This window comes from Eptesicus fuscus, chromosome 21, assembly GCF_027574615.1.
Source record: "Eptesicus fuscus isolate TK198812 chromosome 21, DD_ASM_mEF_20220401, whole genome shotgun sequence".
Lineage (NCBI taxonomy): Eukaryota > Metazoa > Chordata > Mammalia > Chiroptera > Vespertilionidae > Eptesicus > Eptesicus fuscus.
The window spans coordinates 5,778,876-5,800,000 of NC_072493.1; the positions used below are offsets into that span (position 1 = coordinate 5,778,876).

General features: G+C 49.6%; 1 protein-coding gene across 3 annotated transcripts in view; it reads right to left on the reverse strand.

The window, feature by feature from the left end:
- The window catches only part of PHKB (phosphorylase kinase regulatory subunit beta), a 70,325-nt gene that overhangs the window by 41,310 nt on the left and 7,890 nt on the right, over positions 1-21,125 (reverse strand). For all 3 annotated transcript variants that reach the window (XM_028127007.2, XM_028127009.2, XM_054710340.1), the window contains 6 exons: positions 14,755-14,844; positions 13,676-13,814; positions 11,609-11,708; positions 6,823-6,930; positions 4,593-4,673; positions 253-368 (listed from right to left, as the gene is read on the reverse strand). In XM_028127007.2, the coding sequence (XP_027982808.1) occupies positions 253-368; positions 4,593-4,673; positions 6,823-6,930; positions 11,609-11,708; positions 13,676-13,814; positions 14,755-14,844 (634 nt within the window). The remainder of the gene's footprint in view (positions 1-252; positions 369-4,592; positions 4,674-6,822; positions 6,931-11,608; positions 11,709-13,675; positions 13,815-14,754; positions 14,845-21,125) is intronic.

Sequence of the window (21,125 nt, forward strand, 5' to 3'; positions counted from 1 at the left end):
AAGAGGAGGGCAGGCCAGGGCCAGCCAGCTCCGACCGGAGGCTGGGGGACGCCGCTCCTCCTGCAGCTGCTGGGGAGGGGAGCTGACTCTTTCACTGTAATTTTAAGTGAATTTCATCTGCATCACATATAGGAAGAAAGCAGGTGAACATTAACATAGAAGCCACAGTTCCAATCTAATACTCTGATTTTGATTCATATTCAAACTCACACATTTAAATGAATAAAAACCACTCAGAAATCAGCAAATTACCTCGAATGCAGCTCTGTGCTGCCGTTGTTATATTTGCTCCCTCTTTCCCAGACCCCGAAGTCAGGCACCCGGTAAACTCTTTCTACACAAAACACAAGGTTTTGAATAAAAGAGACCTGGAAGAAAAGAAACGAAACGTGAGCACACGTGCAACAGCAGATGCTCAGATACTGACAGGAACAACTACGCCCGTTTGAAACGCAGCCCCCTCGGACAAGCTGAGCTTCTCGTGACGATTCCATCACTGTGAGCACTGACTGTGGTCTGCCTGGTCACTCAGGCCTCAAGCGAGGAGCTAATATTACACCACCCAGAAGCTGACATCTGTCAGAGCCCCCACCACATTCTTCAGGGATGGGTTCCCGCCGCTCGCGAGAGCCGCGCATCTCAAGAATGAAGACAAACAAAAAGCGCCGTGTCACAGAGGATAACGTTTGGAATCGCAAATGCCCATATGAGACGTTAAATATTCTAAAACCTCGGCGATAAGAAGGCATTTCTCAGTTCTGAAACAAGCCAGCCCCTCGTGGGGTCGACCTGGAGTCTCGCTTCTCTTCCTCCGGATTCTAATCTCCCACTTTGAATAGCCACAGGCATGCACCCCTTCTTAGAAACCCAGAGCTGACAGGTGGGGGTGGGCCCCAAACAAGGGCCAGGTCACACAGCTCCCGCGTAAAACTTTCAGACGCTTGATGAAATGTACACTCTCAAAAAGAACGATGAAAGCAGAGATTGTGGTCAGCTCTTATTTAGCACAAGTTTACTCATTTTAATGCAGGCATTTCTAAGGGGGCTCCTGGTCCTCATTACAGGGTCTTGTTTAGTCAACACGTCTGGTACAATGTGTCCGACTGCACACATTCTGCCCCCCTTCATCACAAGGTCCCCTGCAGTGGCCATGCGGACCCCACCTCCACTGGCTCACACACAACGCAGACGTTCTCAGAGCCTTCGTGTGTAAGAGGAAAGACCATGTCTTAAAAGGAACCTCATTCCCTGAAAGGCTCTATGCAGCCCATTGACTGCCGTGTGATCCGGATTCAGCCCACAGACTCTGCTGGCTACCCGGGATTTTAAGTGTACACGTAGAAAGCTTATTGATACTGGCCACGTAAAAATTTTATATTGCCAGATAAAACCTACAAGGCTGAAAAAAAAAAGCATAAGAAAAAATAAATTAAAGAGAAAATACCAAAATTGCTTAAGTATGGATAAGTCAAATAAAACAGAATGCAAAGCGTAAAGCAATATTGTATTTATAAAATCTGTCAGTCAGTTGACAAGATTTAAAATGAACCACAGCAGATATTGAGGAAGCAAAAAATAAATGCTGAAAATTGAAAATAAAAATAAAATACCAAACAAAACAAAGCCACCACTGACCAGGCCATGTCAACCGCCCTGAGTGACACTCATGGGAAAGCGCGGGCAGCCATCGAGTGGGTTGCTGTTCACGGTGAATGGGCCGCACACGAGGTGCTGCCCCGAGCTGAGCCCCTTCTCCCGGCTTTGGAGCGCCTCCCGGGGGTGGAGGGAGCATGGGAACCTGGGTGGACGGGCTCCGGGCCCTCGTCTCCTCAGTTAGTCACGCTTCTCATATTTGTTTACATTTAGGAGGCGGCTTACGACTGGTCTGAAATAGGAGTCCCCAACCCCTCCCCGACCCAAAATACCTGAATTCCAATATTTCCCAATATTATTAAAAATTAGGATGATTTAGATGAAACAAAAACATGTAATTCTTTGATGAATCAAAGAGAAGAAACCTTAGTGGTTATTAGTAATTTCTTCATATCATCATTTCTTCTTTGCTATTTCTCTTCACTTCTAAATAGCCTTGACTTACTGTAAAGCTGCATCTGGAAGGACCTACAAGACTCAACATCACGAGAGGGAATGACTGCAGGCCCCCATGTCCCAGCGGCCTCGTGTGCCCACTGATGGGCCCGGCAGTTAGTGTCTGGCCATGTTTTCCCTGCATGGGTCACAGGAGAGGAAGAAGGACCAGTCCACACAGCACACCTCCTCTTTGGGGACCTGCGTGCACCGTGTCAATAAGAGCCTGTGCTCCTACTGCGTGCACCATCTCAACAGTAAGAGCCTGTGCTCCCACTGCGTGTACCATCTCAACAGTAAGAGCCTGTGCTCCCACTGCATGTACCATCTCAGTAAGAGCCTGTGCTCCCACTGCGTGTACCATCTCAGTAAGAGCCTGTGCTCCCACTGCGTGTACCATCTCAACAGTAAGAGCCTGTGCTCCCACTGCATGTACCATCTCAGTAAGAGCCTGTGCTCCCACTGCGTGTACCATCTCAACAGTAAGAGCCTGTGCTCCCACTGCGTGTACCATCTCAGTAAGAGCCTGTGCTCCCACTGCGTGTACCATCTCAACAGTAAGAGCCTGTGCTCCCACTGCGTGTACCATCTCAGTAAGAGCCTGTGCTCCCACTGCGTGTACCATCTCAACAGTAAGAGCCTGTGCTCCCACTGCATGTACCATCTCAGTAAGAGCCTGTGCTCCCACTGCGTGTACCATCTCAGTAAGAGCCTGTGCTCCCACTGCGTGTACCATCTCAACAGTAAGAGCCTGTGCTCCCACTGCGTGTACCATCTCAGTAAGAGCCTGTGCTCCCACTGCGTGTACCATCTCAGTAAGAGCCTGTGCTCCCACTGCGTGTACCATCTCAGTAAGAGCCTGTGCTCCCACTGCATGTACCATCTCAGTAAGAACCTGTGCTCCCACTGCGTGTACCATCTCAGTAAGAGCCTGTGCTCCCACTGCGTGTACCATCTCAATAAGAACCTGTGCTCTCACTGCATGTACCATCTCAATAAGAACCTGTGCTCCCACTGCGTGTACCATCTCAGTAAGAGCCTGTGCTCCCACTGCGTGTACCGTGTCAATAAGAACCTGTGCTCCCACTGCGTGTACCATCTCAATAAGAACCTGTGCTCTCACTGCATGTACCATCTCAATAAGAACCTGTGCTCCCACTGCGTGTACCATCTCAGTAAGAGCCTGTGCTCCCACTGCGTGTACCGTGTCAATAAGAACCTGTGCTCCCACTGCGTGCACCATCTGAACAGTAAGAGCCTGTGCTCCCACTGCGTGCACCATCTCAACAGTAAGAGCCTGTGCTCCCACTGCGTGTACCATCTCAATAAGAACCTGTCCTCCCACTGCGTGTACCATCTCAATAAGAACCTGTGCTCCCACTGCGTGTACCTTCTCAATAAGAGCCTGTGCTCCCACTGTGTGTACCGTGTCAATAGGAGCCTGTGCTCCCACTGCGTGCACCATCTCAATAAGAGCCTGCGCTCCCACTGCGTGCACCATCTCAGTAAGAGCCTGCGCTCCCACTGCGTGCACCATCTCAGTAAGAGCCTGCGCTCCCACTGCGTGCACCATCTCAGTAAGAGCCTGCGCTCCCACTGCGTGCACCATCTCAGTAAGAGCCTGCGCTCCCACTGCGTGTACCATCTCAAGAATAAGAGCCTGCGCTCCCACTGCGTGTACCATCTCAAGAATAAGAGCCTGTGTCTGGCTGGGCTCAGCTGAAAGCGTGTCGCAGGTGTGTCTGTGTGTGTGTCCGCATTACCGCCCATGAAAGAAACACTCCTCAACTCTGGGCAGTCTGGGCAGAAATTCAGTTAAAATTTCCAAGAATAAGAGCATGGTATCTATCTTTGAAAAACATCAAGAACCCTACTGAGAGGCCCTGCAAATGAAAACAATACAATATGATAAAAGTATCTCTCTACTTTTAAAAGGATGGGTCACAAAAAGGAATGATGCAAAAAAACAAATAATAACAAAGAAAACGTGCAAATGCTATTTTACTTTCTTTACTAAAATATCCTGAAAGCTTCTATTTCAGATTGCCTTAAATAGAGCCTTCATAGGAGTACAATTTTATAACTTGCTATATGCTTGTTCATTTTCAAAGTGCTGTGCATTGAAAATAGACTTTTTGATCCAATATCCCAAATCCACTCCCTGATGATATGAAATGAAGAATAATCCATTTTTTATTAAACAAAAACTAAGTTTTATTGAAGTAAGATAAAAGAGATCCTTGGAGATGAAATTCAGTGCTAAAGAATTTGAGGAGCCCGGCTGGTGTGGCTCAGTGGTTGAGCATCGACCTATGAACCAGGAGGTCATGGTTCAATTCCTGGTCGGGGCACATGCCCAGGTTGCAGGCTCGATCCCCCATGGGGGGCATGCAGGAGGCAGCCAATCGTGATTCTCTCGTCACTGATGTTTCTCTCTCCCTCCCTCTCCCTTCCTCTATGAAATCAATAAACACATTTTTAAAAAAGAGCTGGAGGGTGCGTACCTCGTCGGTGTTGTAGATGATCTGCAGCCCCGAGGAAATCATCTCCACCAGGTAGAGGAGGTAGAGGGACACGGCGTTGATCTGGAACACACAGCATCATGACGGGTTACAGGAAACAACAGAAACGCTGTTACCAAGTTAAATGTCAAAACAACAGGGCCAGTCCTCCGCTCTCATGCGGCTCTGAAAACAATGTCCTTCCTACCATGAACTAAAGGAGCTGTGGATTTAGCCCCGATGAAACCCCGGCTTCACAGAGAAAACTCCAACACCCTCAAGTCCTCTGGCTGGGTGACACCTGGGCAGGGAAGCAGCCGCAGGTGGGACTCGGAGCAGGTGTTTCTAGAGCATTGTTTTCAGACTCATTTTCAAACCGAGGGCTAAAACACGCCTGCGCTGGAATAGTTTTGCCCCAAAGGCAGCTTTAACATGTCGACCATCTCCAACACATGCGTGTCCGGTGCAAGGGGGACACCGCCGGCCACCATCGACAGAGAACACGGAGCTCACGGCAGCATCGGCAGCACGTGTTCATTTCACCCAACGCTTTAGCAGAGCCTTTAAAAGCTATGTGCGAACAAATGGTTTTGTAAGCAAATGAGTTTCCTTCTTCTAATTTATTAGTCTATTAAAGACAGGCGAGAGCAGCAGGGCCTCATCCGGATGCAGGCGGGCCACACAAAAAGATGCAGGATTCTGGACTTCAGGAATTTAGATGGGCGGGGCCTTCTTCTCAACCTGTCTCAGAGCACACGGAGCAAAGGGCTTCATCCCGCTGCCAGGCCCCAAATATTTATCCCAGCGCTGACACTGGCACAGCAGAATCGGCTTCAGAGAGGTTTCATTCCCACAGACAACCATTTAGGGCTCCACCTCCAGGAGCCCTCTGCCCTGACTTTTGGGGTGCTTCTGTGAGAAACGGTCAGTGAGTGACATATTGTAAAGGGACTGCCAAGTAGCTGGTTACCAGCACTTACTGAACACCTACTATGTGCCCGGCACTGTGCTTCAACTCTGGGATACAAAAATACATGAGCTGTGACCATCTGAAAACCCTATTGCAAGTAGGAAACACCTGCCAAAGCAAGAGGTGCCTAGAACTAATTATGAGACAGCCCTAGGAGAAGGCTGAGAAACAACACATGCATATACTACTGGGTCCCACGGACTTACTGGTCACGAATAAGTATAGGAGCTGGCGCTGCACAGAAATGGGGCCACCGCACTGTGTTTGGAGGAGTCACACAAAAGCAAGATATTTCTGTTCGTTAGGAAGAGAGGAACTATAAGAAGAAGGTCTTCTTATTTTAGCACCAAATAATGGGCAATACGTATTCTGCCCTACAGCCTGCAGAACTGAAAGAGGAGCAGGAAGGAAACGCGTTAAGGATAAGTAGCGTGTATAATATCTGTGTCCCAGGGACAGGCATCAGGAAGTCCAGCTGAGAGCAGTGGGAGATGTGAAAGCAGCACATAAAACCCTGCAGGTGTTCTCAGCCCCGGCACAGAAGTTAATACATTATAAACACAAAACTTACCGACTCCAGAGCCTCTGGAGGGTCATTTTAGTGGTATGTCTTAGCTTTATGGGAAACTGACATATTAAAAATGAACTGTTGTGGAACAGGAACTTCTGATCTGCTGTGACGGCCCTGTCGATGGTCTTTATTCCCTGGTTCCTAAGTGTCGAAACTCTTTCAAGTTCAATGACAAGTACAAGCTTTAGTCACGAAAAAACTGTAAGATTTGCCCAGCTGACGTGGCTCAGTGGTTGAGCGTCGACCTATGAACCAGCAGGTCATGGTTCTATTCCTGGTCGGGGCACATGCCCAGGTTGCGGGCTCGACCCCCAGTGGGGGGTGGGAGGGCAGGAGGCGGCCAATCAATGAATCTCCCTCATCGTTGATGTTTCTGTCTCTCTCCCTCTCCCCTCCTCTCTGAAATCAGTAAAAACATATAAAAATGGCTTTTGAAAAACAGTGTGCTCCTCCTTTGGATGGTCCTAACATCATAGCCTTTCCAGCTGCCCTTTTTGCTTGTGGGCCAAGGAGTCAGCCAGATTCGACATTCAGCTACCATAACTCACTCAGCCCTGGCGGCTCCCAGCCATCCCTCATCATGCCTGGTGCCCTTCGACCTTGAACATTCATGAAGTCACTGTGAAACACGGCGAAGCCTGGAGCCTTCTCTGTGGGGAGGGCCGACAGGGCAGGCCCGTGTGTCTGCTCACCTGCAGGTGCCCGTACTCCTCGTAGGAGAGGACCTCGTCCCCTGTGCGCACGTCGAACACGGAGTGAAGGCAGGTTGTCGGGCGCGGGTCCTGCTTAAACTGCTGGACCTGGAACGAAATGCCACGTGCACACAATGCTAGCCGTTCATGGTCGAGTCGAGCTACAGATCCTAAGTTATTTCTCGTGAAAGGTTTGAATGAGGAAAGTTACCGCTTGTAGGTAGAGAGTGGGACAAGGCAGAGACGTTACTTTTTCTGAAGAAACAAAACAGGCAGAACCATAGCTGCTGCCTGAATGGCGTTACCGGCTGTGGATACTTGATGGGATTTATAAACCCAGCAACGCAGTGTAGCAGGGAGCGTGCCGATGTCACGCCACTGGCTTTTGAAGGCCCTGCGTTTCAGTTAGAGTCAAGTAGTGGCTTCCCCTGCGGGCAGGGCTGCCGCTTCGTGTCCCATTGACCGCTGTTGGAGCGCTTACTTGACACTCGGTGACAGCGCGTTGCGGGCCGCGTGCGAATTCAGCGAGCGCCCGAACGGAAATGCTGCTTCCTTCTCCGAGGGCGTGAACACAGCCCCGGCTCCTGTCCGCATGGCTCCTTCCCTCCCACCCACTCCCCTTTCTCAGGCGACAGCTCCAGGGAACACAGGCCATACCTCCCCTTGTTCATTGGACATCCACTTTAACGTTTCAGAACAGAAATAAACACTAAGTGCTCCCACAGGCCCACTCCAAGGACCACAAAATCCGTCTCCTCGTCTCGGTCCTATTCAAGTCAACTTGGCAAACACTGATTAATGCCAACTGAATGCCAGGTGCGGGGCTGGTCCCCGGAAGCACCCACTGGAAAGGAGCGGAGGATAAACGGGATGTCACATGACTCAGTGGAAAAGCAACGGGGTGAGAGGCCGGGCCGGCGTGGCTCAGTAGTTTGAGCATCGACCTAGGAAGGAGGTCACAGTTTGATTCCCAGTCAAGGCACATGCCTGGCTGTGGGCTCCATCCCCAGTGTGGGGTGTGCAGGAGGCAGCTGATTCATGATGCTCTCTAATCACTGATGTTTCTCTCTCTCTCCCTGTCTCTTCCTCTCTGAAATCAATAAAAACACATTTTTTTAAAAAACATTATTCAGACCGTAACTGCTGACGGTGGTCTGGGACTACACAGAGAGACATCCGTGTGGTCACTCCTTCCACACACCATGATTATCATCTCAAACATTGCTCTGGGAGCGCAGACCAAAACCTGGTTAAATTAAAACAAAACCCATCTTGCCTACTGGATAAGGATCTATCGAAGGAGATGGTCTGATCTGTTTAATAAAGTGGCTGCTGCAGCTGCCAGGTGGCGTTTGTCATTTGTCTCCGAGACACACGGCAGCGGCAGGAGGGTTTCCATTCAATCACTGCGTCGGGGCAAAGGAAACTGCTAACCGACTCAAGATGCTCAAATGGAAAATTCCGTGCCTACGCTTTCAGTCTGAAAGCTGCTAAAAGACAAGTAATTTAACATTTCAGAAAAAAAATAAGGCCCAAACTCTATAAGCTTCAGAATGAATGGGGTGAATTGTATGTGAATTACTGACAAAAAGCACTCTTGAAAGCAGTCAAAATCAAGGAGACATTAGTTCGTGCTTTATGATGTCCTTCATCTGGCAAGTAAAAGGAAGGAATGATTGACACAACACTTGCTAGACTAAGAAAATCTAGAGCCTTAGCCGGTCTGCTCAGTGGTTAGTATCAGCCCACGGACCAAAGCATAGCAGATTTGATTCCCAGTCAAGGGCACGTACCTCAATCACAGGCTTGATCCCTGGCCCAGGTCAGGGTGCATGTGGGAGGCAACCAATCGATGTCTCTCTCACATTGATGTCCTCTCTCTCTCTCTCTCTCTCTCTTTCTCTTCCCCTCTCTACCCTCCCTTCCATTCTCTCTAAAAATCAATGGGAAAATATCCTCAGGTGAAGATTAAAAAAAAAAATCTAGATTAATGTTTTCTCTGTTTCTATTTTATTTGGCTTTCCTGAAAACATAAGTCATTGTAAATGAGCAGCTTCTCCTTTAGGGAAAGGTAACAGTACTGTGTCCTCCATTCTCAATGTGTGGCCTTAAAATATGCACTCAGGCAGGAAAACCCATTTCACAAGGCAATCCTGAGAGAATAAACTTTAGGAAACTTTAACGGTTTCTTATGAATTGGAAATTAGTAGCGTTTTAAGCAAACAAATGTTTAAGTCGATAAAGACAGCAGTGTGCAAGCCTAGCGCAAGGCAAATCCCCGCCCCCACCTGCAGACTGAGTGACGTGGCAACGTTCTGAAGGCCTCTCCTTAGCGAGCGGGAGCGGGAGCAGGAGCGGGAGCAGGAGAGAGCCGGTGAGAGGGGAGGCGTGCGAACGCTGAGACGGAAAATGCCTGGCGTCAGAGGTGAGCACTGAGACGTGCGAGACAGGAATAGACAGACGTCAGCTTGCTCTCCCTTCTGCAGATCTAGGACGACCCCTCATCCGCTCAAATCCATACTAAGGTAACAATATCGCCCTTGGGTGGTGTTTTTAGAAGTTATGTCGGGAAGCGTGTCTTATGATGAGAAATCAGTGGAAGTAGAAAGCCTTCAACTTCCTACGCCATGGTTTCACTTAAGAAGACAGAGAAGGCAAGCCGTCCGGGCAAAACACAGCAAATGAGCACCACACACAGGCTTCCTTCAGCTTTAAAGAAAGGCCAAAGGATACACGGGTCACGTTTTCCAATACCGCGGCGTTCCCTACGGCCTCGGTGAGGGTAGGTGAGCACCAGGAAGAGGCGGAGGTAAGGGAGGCAGCGGGGCGCCGGGCCCAGGTTCAGGCTCCCTGAGTCAGCCCCGCCCGGTCACCCGGGGCTACAGTAACACCCTCCAGCCCTGCTCTGACAGGTGTGGGAGAAGAAGGATCACAGCAGGAAAATGCTTAAAAGCTTTAAGTCCTGTGTGCAGTGGTGTGCACAAACACCTAATCCCAACGTCATCGCACAGACTTACAGCGCACGGATTTTAATGACCGACCACGTGCACACGAGGAAAACCCCTGAAGGGCTCCAAGGCCACCAAAGTCACACTCGAGCTGCCCTCGCAAGACGCCGTCACTGAGGAGGCGGGTGGTGAGGGTGAAGCGTTCAGGAAGGGACATTAAGAGCTGACAAGCCACAGAGAAAAGCCTTTCCATTACAGCCCTTCCCTCTGGTCAGCGATCTGACTGAGCCCCATCCGCTCTCAAGGAGATCTGCCTCCGTGAGGGGGTCGTTGAATTCGCAGACGATAGGCCCTCGGGAAATGGTAACCGTCGGGTAAGCTGTACACTTCACACACCTAGGACTGTGACTGCTTCGATTCTCTACGACACGCTGCGACGCACGCACGTCAGCCTGGCACAGCTGCACTCCAGGCCTGGAAAAGCCTTCACACTCGTGACCTGCAGAGTCGCGTCTCGGCAGACAAATGGCAGGTGGGTCACGGATCCCTATTCTCAGCCTGCGACTAAATGCACTTCTTCTGCGAGTGGCCTGCTCTTGTTGCCATATTTTGACGGCAGAATATAGATGATTTTCTCTTTAAGTTTTAACTTCAGATATAGATCTTAAGAAGAAAATGCACCATCCCATTTTTTACCATGTCAAGCATAAATTAAAACAATACAACATTCACATGATAAAAACATACAAAATACTGCATACCCAAGATTGCCCGTATAATCACTGGTGTGCATCTCTGCAATGAGCCATCCACCTGAGGTGGCCTTGGGAACACATGACTTGCTCACAGACACTTATTATATTAGGGCCCGGGATACAGACGTACAGGCAAGGAGGGAAACACCTCATTATATGTGTGTGGTGCTTTGCCGTTTACAAAGCCTTATTGTGTATATTATTCCTTTAATTTCCACAATGACCCTGCAGAGTTTGCTGTTTTCTTTTTTAAATATATTTTTATTGATTTCAGAGAGGAAGGGAGAGGGAGAGAGAGAGAGAAACATCAATGATGAGAGAGAATCATGGATCAGCTGCCTCCTGCACGGCTAGAGCCTGCAACCTGGGCATGTGCCCTGACTAGGAATTGAACCGTGACCTCCTGGTTTATAGGTCGGCACTCAACCACTGAGCCACACCAGCTGGGCCGGTTTGCTGTTTTCTAAATCTGTGATTCCTGTCTTCTTTACAGGTAAATGAAGTGTTATCTTTTTAAATGGAATTGACCTTAGCCAGAGCATTCACATGTGCAAAGCGAATTTTTTAAAAATATGTGTTTTTATTGATTTCAGATAGAAGAAGGGAGAGGGAGAGAGAGATAGAAACATCGATTATGAGAGAAAATCACTGATGGGCTGCCTCCTGCACGCCCCCTACTAGGAGTTGAGCCTGCAACCTGGGCATGTGCCCTAACCGAGAATTGAACCATGACCTCCTGGTTCATAGGTCGATGCTCAACCATTGAGCCACACTGGCCAGGCCCAAAAGAATTTTCATGAGGGTTTTCTCAAGTACTATAATATCGGGTAGAAGATGGATATTGTGAGGCTCCTGAGAAACTCCTTATCAAGCAAACACCAGATGCAAAATACAAACAGGCTGAAGCCTGCATAGCAACTGCCAACCACCCATCGTGAGGGTTTCTTCAATGGCGGAACTTTGGGGCCGTGGCTGGGCAGGCAGGGACTGTGCTTGGCCCTCCGAGAGGCCCCCCCTCAGGAGAGGCTGCTGTGGGTTCATCACTCCTGGGGTGCCGAGGCCCCAGCCCGGCCCGCACCTCACCTTATCGGCCTGCCGCATGTAGCAGTAGAGGATCCCTCGCATGCACTTCACAGCCGAGTGCTCCAGCTCGTGGGTCCGCCCCTTGTCGTCGTCGATGCGCCTGGGCAGGAGAGATAGCTCAGGGAAGAAATTGGAAACGGATTTGGGAAGGGAGCAGAGCTTTCGATAATTACGTATTTAACTATCTGGCTAATCCCATGTTCTGGCAACATCTACTAATTCTCTAACAGTGAAGCTCAATTTTCCCGGCAGATGCAGAAATGCTGCCAAAAAAATATATAAAAATCCCATGATGAAACTTATGCAGATTTCTCCTTCTTTTAAGGATGGAAGGCAATTGCTTTAAAAATAGCAGACAATGTTTTCCACACGGACTTGGCTCAAATTTTAAGCGATATTTCTATATTGGAAAAATCTACCAAAAGATATTTTTAAAGCTCACTGTTACAGGGTAGACGCAATTTTTAATATCAATCCCTTTAGATTATGCAATGGCCACTTGATTTCTGAACTCTCCATACAACTCCATTGATATATCTCTCTCTCTACATATATATACTAGAGGCCCAGTGAACGAAATTCGTGCACGGGGGGTGGGGGGTCCCTTAGCCCAGCCTGCACCCTCTCCAATTCGGGACCCCTCAGGGGATGTCAGACTGCTGATTTAGGCCCGATCCCACATCCCTTTCACAATCCGGGACCACTGGCTCCTAACCACTTGCCTGCCTACCATCTTGATCACCGCCTAACCGCTCCCCTGCAGGCCTGATGGCCCCCAACTACCCTCCCCTGCTGGCCTCATGGCCCCCAACTGCCCTCCCCTGCAGGCCTGATCACCCCTAACTGCCTCTGCCTCGGCCCCACCACCGTGGCTTTGTCCAGAAGGAAGTCGGACGGTAGGAAGACATCCAGTCTCCCAGTCTAATTAGCATATTACCCTTTTATTAATATACTAGCGTTCCCGTTGCAGGAAAAATCCTGCAATAGGGTTTCCTGCTGCACTCTACCCCACCCTGCCTGCTCTCCTCCCTTGTCCCCTGCCCCGCCTTCTCCACCAGCCCCCCTGCTTTTCTCCCTTCTCCGCCAGCCCGCCCACGCTTCTTCCTTCTCCCCTGGCCCCGCCTCCGCGCCTCCCTTCTCCCCCGCCCTGCCTTCTTTGCCAGCCAGCCTGCTTTTCCCTTCTCCCCCAGCCCCGCCTGCGCTCCTCCCTTCTCCCCTGCCCTGCCTTCTCTGCCAGCCAGCCTGCTTTTCCCCTTCTCCCCCGGCCCTGCCTCCGCTCCTCCCCCTGGCTTGCTTGCTTCTCCGCAGTTTTGCTCCCTTCTGCAGCTCTTGGCTTCTTTCTACGCCGTCTTGATATGCAAATTAGCCACCATCTTTGTTGGGGTAATTTGCATACTCATCCTGATTGGTTGGTGGGCGTGGCTTGGGCATAGCAAAGGTGCGGTCAATTTGCATATTTGTCTATTATTAGGTAGGATTACCCTTTTATTAGTATATACACACATACATATATATATTTCATTCTAGTACCATACTGTTTTGACTATTATTTTGTTTTGATTTGTATTCTAGAATTGACATCAGGGAGCCTGATCCCTCCCTCTTTGTACTTTCTCAAAGGTTCTTTAGCTATTTGGGATCTTCTGTAGTTCTGGATGCATCTTAGGACTCATGCTCTCGTCTGAGAAGAAGCCATTGGCTTCTGACAGGGCTGCACGCATCTGTATGTTGCTGGAGGCACTAGGACAGTTGAACAATAGCAGTCCTTCCAACCCGTGAACAAGAGGCTGAGTCTGGGCTCTGGCCAGCAGCACTGTGGCCTTGACTAACCTTCCCCGTATCTGTATCTTCTTCAAGTTCCTTCCCGTGGCAGCTCCTTCTGCCACCACCTATGCTGATGTGCCGACCCAGAGGTGAGAACTTATGCTCGTGAAACACTAAACAGTCTTGTGTACACCCTTACGCAGACGGGAAGGCGCAGTGAGTCCACGCAGAGCCAGGGACAGCTGACCCGGCGTCCTGGGTGAACGCCCTCTCCCTAGAGAGGGGCAGCGCACGCCCGCTCACCTGTACGCGAGGGCCACAGCCCAGGCGGCCGCGGCGCAGTACAAGCTGTCCTGGACCTTGGCGTGCTGGTCCCCACCGCAGGTCTTCGTGGGGAAGAGGCCGGTGGTGGGACTCTGGTACAGTAGCACCGTGGCCTTGACTGCAAGGAGGCAGGAGAAGCGTGAACAGCACAGCCCCCGCCCCCGGGCCGCCCCAGCCTCGCCCACTTCTGACAGTTTGGTTGTTTCTAAACTGAGCTGTAGCGTAAAACTTCTGATGATGTGGGAACAGCTCCACGCTAAGTCACTGCAGCTAGCTATGGCTTCAAAGAAAATAAAGGGCAACATAAAAATATATCCCAGAATTCTGACCAAAGGAAGTTGAATTAAGGTATTATGTAAAGCTGAAGCAAACAAGCAAAAATCCTTAGTGTCGGGGAGACAAATAAACCAATTGTTATAGTATCTGCCCTACTAGGCTAGTATATGGCACATGAAGAAAACTGACACAAAACAGAGGCATTTTGACTTAGTTCTGAGGGACAAAGAGGGAACCCCCCCCCACAAACACACACACACACACACACACATATACACACACTCACACATACACACACATACACACACACACACATACACACATACATACACACACACACACAGAAAACAAAACTTTCCAGGCAAATACCGGCAAAAACAAAGCCACAGCAGGACAGGGACCCCACATGAGTACCAGCGACCCGAGGTCACGTCTGTATCTCCAATTAGAGACGGTTACGGGAGGCTCAGGGCTGCCCAGGAGCCAGGCATAAGTGAATGAGCAGCGAGGACGGGCACAAACCAGGCAAGTGCCCTCAGGAAAGCCTCTGGAATGTTCTGGAAGGCTGAAGGGGCACCAGGGACCCCGGTGACAGCGCTACAATCATTCCAGGGACGGATGTGACTGCTGGCTCCTTCTGCAGTCCCGGCACCCCATGCCGCAGGCACAGAGCGGCCTTAGCGCCGCCGCCCAACATCCCAGCGAAGGGGCATCACGCGTGATGTCCAGGGCATCACGGAGGGGAGCAAGCGCTGGGCCAAAGGCGCGTCCCCGCCGCTCACCGATTCTGTAGTAACGATCCAGCTTCTCCCACAGACTCTCATGATCGGGCTGCAGAAGGTGGATGCTCTTCAGAGGTTCATACACGGAGCCTGCAGGGAAAGCAGCCTCGTCACCTTCGGTCGTTCACCCCGCACACCGGGAAACTCCAGGCGACGAGGACGCGCTACCTCGCAATTGCACTTCGCGCTGCGGGTGAACACATATCTCACTACGGTTCGGGTTTTGGGTGGAGAAGGGAGAGAAGAAAGCTCCCCTGTAGCAAGTCCGAGGGTCTAACTGTGGGGAGATACCCTCCCCCTCACCCGCAGCCATCAACAACTCAAACAGCTCCCATGCTCAGAGCCGGTCACTCGCCCAACCATTTCCGTGCCGCCTGAGAAACACACCTGCTAACTTGCCCTGAGACCCAAGCTGCAGCCAAACTGTGCTCCAGCCGCACCAGGCCGTCTCCTGCCAGCCGCTCACACCACCAACGCCCAGGAGAGCAGGGCACGCCGACATGTTCCGAAGCATCACGCAGACTACTCGGCCGCAGGCAGGAGCTCTGACGCCCAGCCCCTCGGCACGTGATACTCTGGCCTTACTGTGCAGACTGGACTGTCAGGGAGACCGTTTCAACTTGAGCCGGGGAACGGCTCCACCGTGCGAGCAGGGCACACGGCTCAAACGCTGCAGGATTCACCGTGACCAGGACAATTTGCCACTAAATCGTTCACTTGACCAGCGCACACTCTCAGCGGCTGAATGACAGGAAAGCATCGAAACCCTCAGCCAGGAACTAAGGAACGCCTCGGATTCCTGCTGAAAGCGCTCAGAAACCACCAACTCAGGGTCACGAATCTACCTCCGGGCCCAGGGAGCGCGAGTCGGTCTGAGGCCCGGCACAAGAACAAATCTGTGATCTGCCTGGTTTCTGCTTAGAAAGGTGTGTGACAGCCCCTCGGGTACACAGAGAGCCACCCCAATTTCCTGAGACGTTTCTATTATGTAAGAAAATAGCTCTTCCCATTGAGGCATTGGATGCACTGGGAATTAGTTTCCTAAACTGATTTTAAAGTAAGAAGTCAAGTCCGCACACTTTTAAAAGATCAAATTTGCCCCACCTTTCTTTTTTTTAGGTTACAAAATATTGAATAGAAAGATCCATTTATCCTAAATTCTAAGCAGAGAGCATCCCAAATTATGGGATTCAAATAGACCATTTCCTCTTGAAAGAATTGCAATTTCATTTCCAAAACAACATTAACACTGTAGTATCTGATAATGCAGCACTGGGCCTGCATACATTTTCTCGGATGTAACAATGTTATGTAAGATCTCAAACCTACCACGGACATGTGATGTTTACCAATGGCCTCAACAACAGTCAGCTTTTGTGTGGCTGCATAAAGGTCTCTCAAAACCTCCACGCCTGGGGCAGCACACCCCGATCTGTACACAGGATCTCAGGGCGCCCTCGGTACTGCGTACTGACGCAAAGTTGAGACATAAAGCAAACGGCACACTTTCATCTTCCTATGGGTCTTGGGTTCCAGCAGAAAAATACACAAAATTCATGGAAGTAGAAGGTTAGCCCGCGGAGAAGCAGCCGGTGTCCCCACCTGCAGTTTACAAATGATTCTCTCACACCGGGGCCGCGCTGAAGGTCAGCGGTTTCGAGGGTGCGCGTTTAGGGTCCCCTGCCTTCGCTAACGGTGAGCAGCCAGTTGCGCCCAGACAGAGGCCATGCTAAGGGCTGTGGCTTTCCGGGAATGAGACTAAGAAGCCTGAGCCCACAGCTGTGCAGGCTGTGAGGGGCAGAGGCTGACAGAGCAACAGGACGTGTGCAGGGCAGCAGAGAACGGCCAGGACCCCGGGGCTGACGGCTGCACGGTGAGCTAACGGGACTGCGCAGGATCGGCAGAGCCTGCCCTGGGGAGGGGCACGGTGCAGGCTCCCTGCCCACACTCACATGTGCGTGTGGACAAGGTGGGAGGGCAGGCAGGTGCAGACCAGTAGGCACTGGACAGCAAAGAGCCGGCCTTGTCTATGAACACACAAATCGCAGGCAAACCACACCTCTGGTTTATCAGGATAGTATTAGAACACCAATTTTTCAGCTGCTAAGACTGCAAGGGTCCCCAGAGTACAGAATCTATATGTTTATCCTACACATCATCTATTTGTGACACAATATATTTGCCAGCAACTTTGAAACTGAAATCGCACCATTGCCTTCAGATGATAATGTCCTCATCGTACAATTTCCTTTCCTCCTGCACCGATTAAAACTCGAAGGACACCGCCAGCGAAGGGACAAGTGACCCCAGTACATTCTCGCCTACATCTCAAACGCTGGTATGAGGAAGCTCCCGGCAAACTTTTACTGACTCAAACCGGGGGTCCACGTGGCAGGGGTCCCTGCCCCGCCCTCCACACCCGCAGCGCTGTGTGAACACCTAAGGACAGCTCTTCCTTATCACAGAACATGTTATTTTCACTATTTGTTCCCTGTGTGATCCACCCTGGAAAGTGACTAGTGACAGGGACCAGATCTAGTACGGAGCAGACGGCAGTATATGTTTGGTAGGAAGGAGGGAAATGAAGGAGAGAAGCTGACAAAAATGTGTTTTAGGAAAACTTTGATGATCAGGTGACAGCTGCACCCTCATAGGCTGCCCTGTCTGCGACCCACCCACACCCTCGAAGTCTATGGTCAAGGGCCACCCGGCAGACGCCCACAGTCAGACAAGCTGAGAAAGGCATCTCCTGGCTACATGGGAACTGTTTCCACTAAGAGATCTGAATACACTAAGCATGACTCAGCACTTTGAGCATCTCCAAGATCGCCAATCTCTCCTTGCAAAGCAAAGAAACAAAGTGTAAACCATGATTTCCTTTAATGTCCAGTTGGTCCATGCACAGGAACTGAAACATTAAGGAATAAATGTACCCCCGGGGGAGGGGGGGACAAATAAATGGTGACACCTCCATTCAATGAAATACCTTAAAACAGTAAAGGGATGAAGTAGATCTGTTTGTAATACCAGGAAAGACCAAAAAAATATAGTGTGAAAAGGTAATGTCAGAGAACAAGGCACAGAGTATGATACTATGTGTTGCAAAGTAAGCAAAAATGACTGCATGTGTGATTTTACAAATGCATATGAACATGTAGATAAACAAAGTACTTTAAAAATTCTGGGGCACACACCGAACGGGTAAAAAAGGATTGCCACCAGGATAGTGGCTTTTACTCTACATGTTTCTGATGGTCTAAAGCTTACGTAATAGGGTAATCATTGATATGCCAAAGCAATATCTTCATTGATACTGCTCCTAGGGCAATGGAAACTAAAGAGAAAATAAACAAATGGGACTACATCAAAATAAAAATCTTTTCCACAGCAAAAGAAACCATCCACAAAACAACAAGAAAGCCCACTGCATGGGAGAACACATTTGCCTATGTTATCATCGATAAGGATTTAATCTCCAACATTTATGGGAACTCATACAACTTAACAAAAGGAAGATAAACAACCCAATCAAAAAATGGGCAAGGGACCTAAATAGATACTTTTTGAAAGAAGACAGAAGGAAGGCCAAGAGATATATGAAAAAAACATGCTCAAAGTCACCAATCATCCGAGAGATGCAAATTAAAATGACAATGCGGTACCATCTCACACCTGTCAGAATGGCTACCATCAAGAAATCAACAAATGCCAAGTGCTGGAGAGGATGCGGAGAAAAAGGAACCCTCGTGCACTGCTGGTGGGAATGCAGACTGGTGCAGCCACTGTGGAGAACAGTATGGAGTTTCCTCAAAAAACTAAAAATGGAACTCCCATTTGACCCAGTGATCCCACTTCTAGGAATATATCCCAAGAAAACAGAAACACCAATCAGAAAGGATTTATACACCCCTATGTTCATAGCAGCACAATTCACCATAGCTAAGATTTGGAAACAGCCTAAGTGCCCATCAGCAGATGAGTGGATTAGAAAACTGTGGTCCATCTACACAATGGAATACTACGCTGCTGTAAAAAAAGAAGGAATTCTTAACATTTGCAACAGCATGGATGGACCTGGAGAGCATTATGCTAAGCAAAATAAGCCAGTCGGAGAAAGATAAATATCACATTATCTCACTCATTTATGGATAATAAAGAACATTATAAACTGATGAAAAAAATAGATACATAGGCAGAGAAGCATCGAACAGACTGTCAAACGACAGTGGGAAGGCTGGGGAGGGTTGGGGGGCGAGGGGGAGGTAAGAGATCAACCGAAGGACTTGTATGCATGCATATAAGCACACCAATGGACGCAAGACACTGGGAGGGGGGGTGAGAGCATGTGCCGAGGGGTAGGGGAGGCTGGGGGAAGGTCAATTGGGGGGGGGGGGGAGGAGACATACGTACTACTATTTGTAATACTTTAAACAATAAAAAAAAAAAGAAGAAAAGAGGGTATCCATTGGCTACTTGTATAGCCTTCTCGCCTCCGAAGGGGAAATTCTGAATGCCTCCTCCTAACACTGCACAAGCCTCTTCATGCACACTGTCCCCCTTCATTCTCCTGACAAAGCTGAGGTCGGCATCACGCTGGGGCACAAGCTGGTTACTGACTGGAGTCTGCCTGGCACCCAGGGCTCCGAGAGACAGACTGACGTGGGCTCTGATCCCGACACGTGAGACCTCCTGCAAACGTTGGGTTGAGGAGAGCTGAGAGCCCTCAGTGCTCGCATTCACTTCCTGCCTTAGACAGCAGGCTGCTCCAAAGTCGCATGCCTATTGCATGTACACACGTGTGTACCTTCACTTGGTGAGCCCCCGTTTATCATCACAGGTCATCCCAACCCCCAGCTTTTTTTATATTTTTTCTTTATTGATTAAGGTATTACATATGTGTCCTTATCCCCCCATTGCCTCCCCACCTCCCCACTCATGCCCTCGCCGCCGCCCCAAGCCCCAACTTTTTAAGCCTGTCTTTCTCCATGGCAGGTTGGGTAAGAACCGCGTTTTAAATGGGAAATGGGAAACAACACGACTTTATAAATATAAAGTAAAATTTGCCTATTCAACTTATCCAAATGAGATGTGAAAAGGCCACTCTACGGTCCCATTTTATTTCTAATAAAAATGCATTGAGCCCTCGCCGTGACCTTCAGAGAGGAGGCAGCCTGTAAAGCCTGCTTAAGGAAATGGAAGCTGGTGGGCACTTCACGGGGTGCCCTCAGGAATCCCAGATCCCAGCACACAGTCCGCGACCGCGTTCCCTTTCCCACTGTGTGGGCCAGTCGAGCGCCTTGCCACAGCACCTTGTCTGGGCGGTCCGAGCTGCAGTCAAACAACTCTCATCTCTCTCAGAAGTGTCTGGAACTCCTCTTTATAAAAAAAAAATACTCAGAAATGGCACCGGCTCTTACATTTCCCCCACGGTGGTTGTGTCATCCTCTGTGACCACCCCAATGCCAGCAGCGTCTGGCACGCAGTGGGCACTCAGAGAGCAAATGGGAATGACATCCTCTGAGGCCCGAGATCTGCCAAGAGCTACGCCGATGCGGCAGCAATGATAACTAAATAACGTGAAGTTAAACATGACTCACTCCTCAATGACCTAAGCTGCGACCATAAGTAATTAGACTTGTTCTGTTCTTCTCTGTGGTCCCCTTCCGTTCTGTTCATCCACTCCTCATAGAGGAGGATCTGAATGAAATCATGAAAGGATATGACTTTATGATTTGATCCCTAGGATAAATGTAGAGAGCCTGCCTTAGACGGGGGTCACTTTATAAAGGACGGTGCTAATCTGAACATATCAAACTTCTCCAGAGAAGCCTGGGGTCACTGCTGCATGCTCACACCACAAGGGGAACTTTACCTTCCAAACGCCGAGTTAAATGACAGAGCCTTAGTTCCATATCGACTGCATTACATGGAGGGGAAAGAACACCACTCCACACCATACCCAGTCTTCACAAGAGCTCTCTCATTGTCTTATGTCGCTGCTATCAGAGCTGTAAAAGCATGTGACACTAGGCCTCCCGCTGTGTATATGTCATTCGACACGAGTCGCACGGAAATCGCCCGTCCGGCCCTCAGCATTCTGAAGAATGGATCACACCGTCTCCGTGTGTCATTTATGCCGGCACCAAACATGGTCGGTATTTCCTGTCGTGGCAAAGTTCAGCAGTGCGTTTAATAGGAGTGGTATTACTGCTCATCAAAAACTGCCCCATAACACAGTAGGCATGAGGAAGTCTTGAGTGGTTAGGAAAACAATTAAAATAAACTATGAATCAGTCAAGTCAGACGACTGTAGGAATAAAAACATTCATAACCAGAAAAAGACGAAGAAGACTTCTGCGCAGTCTCTAACA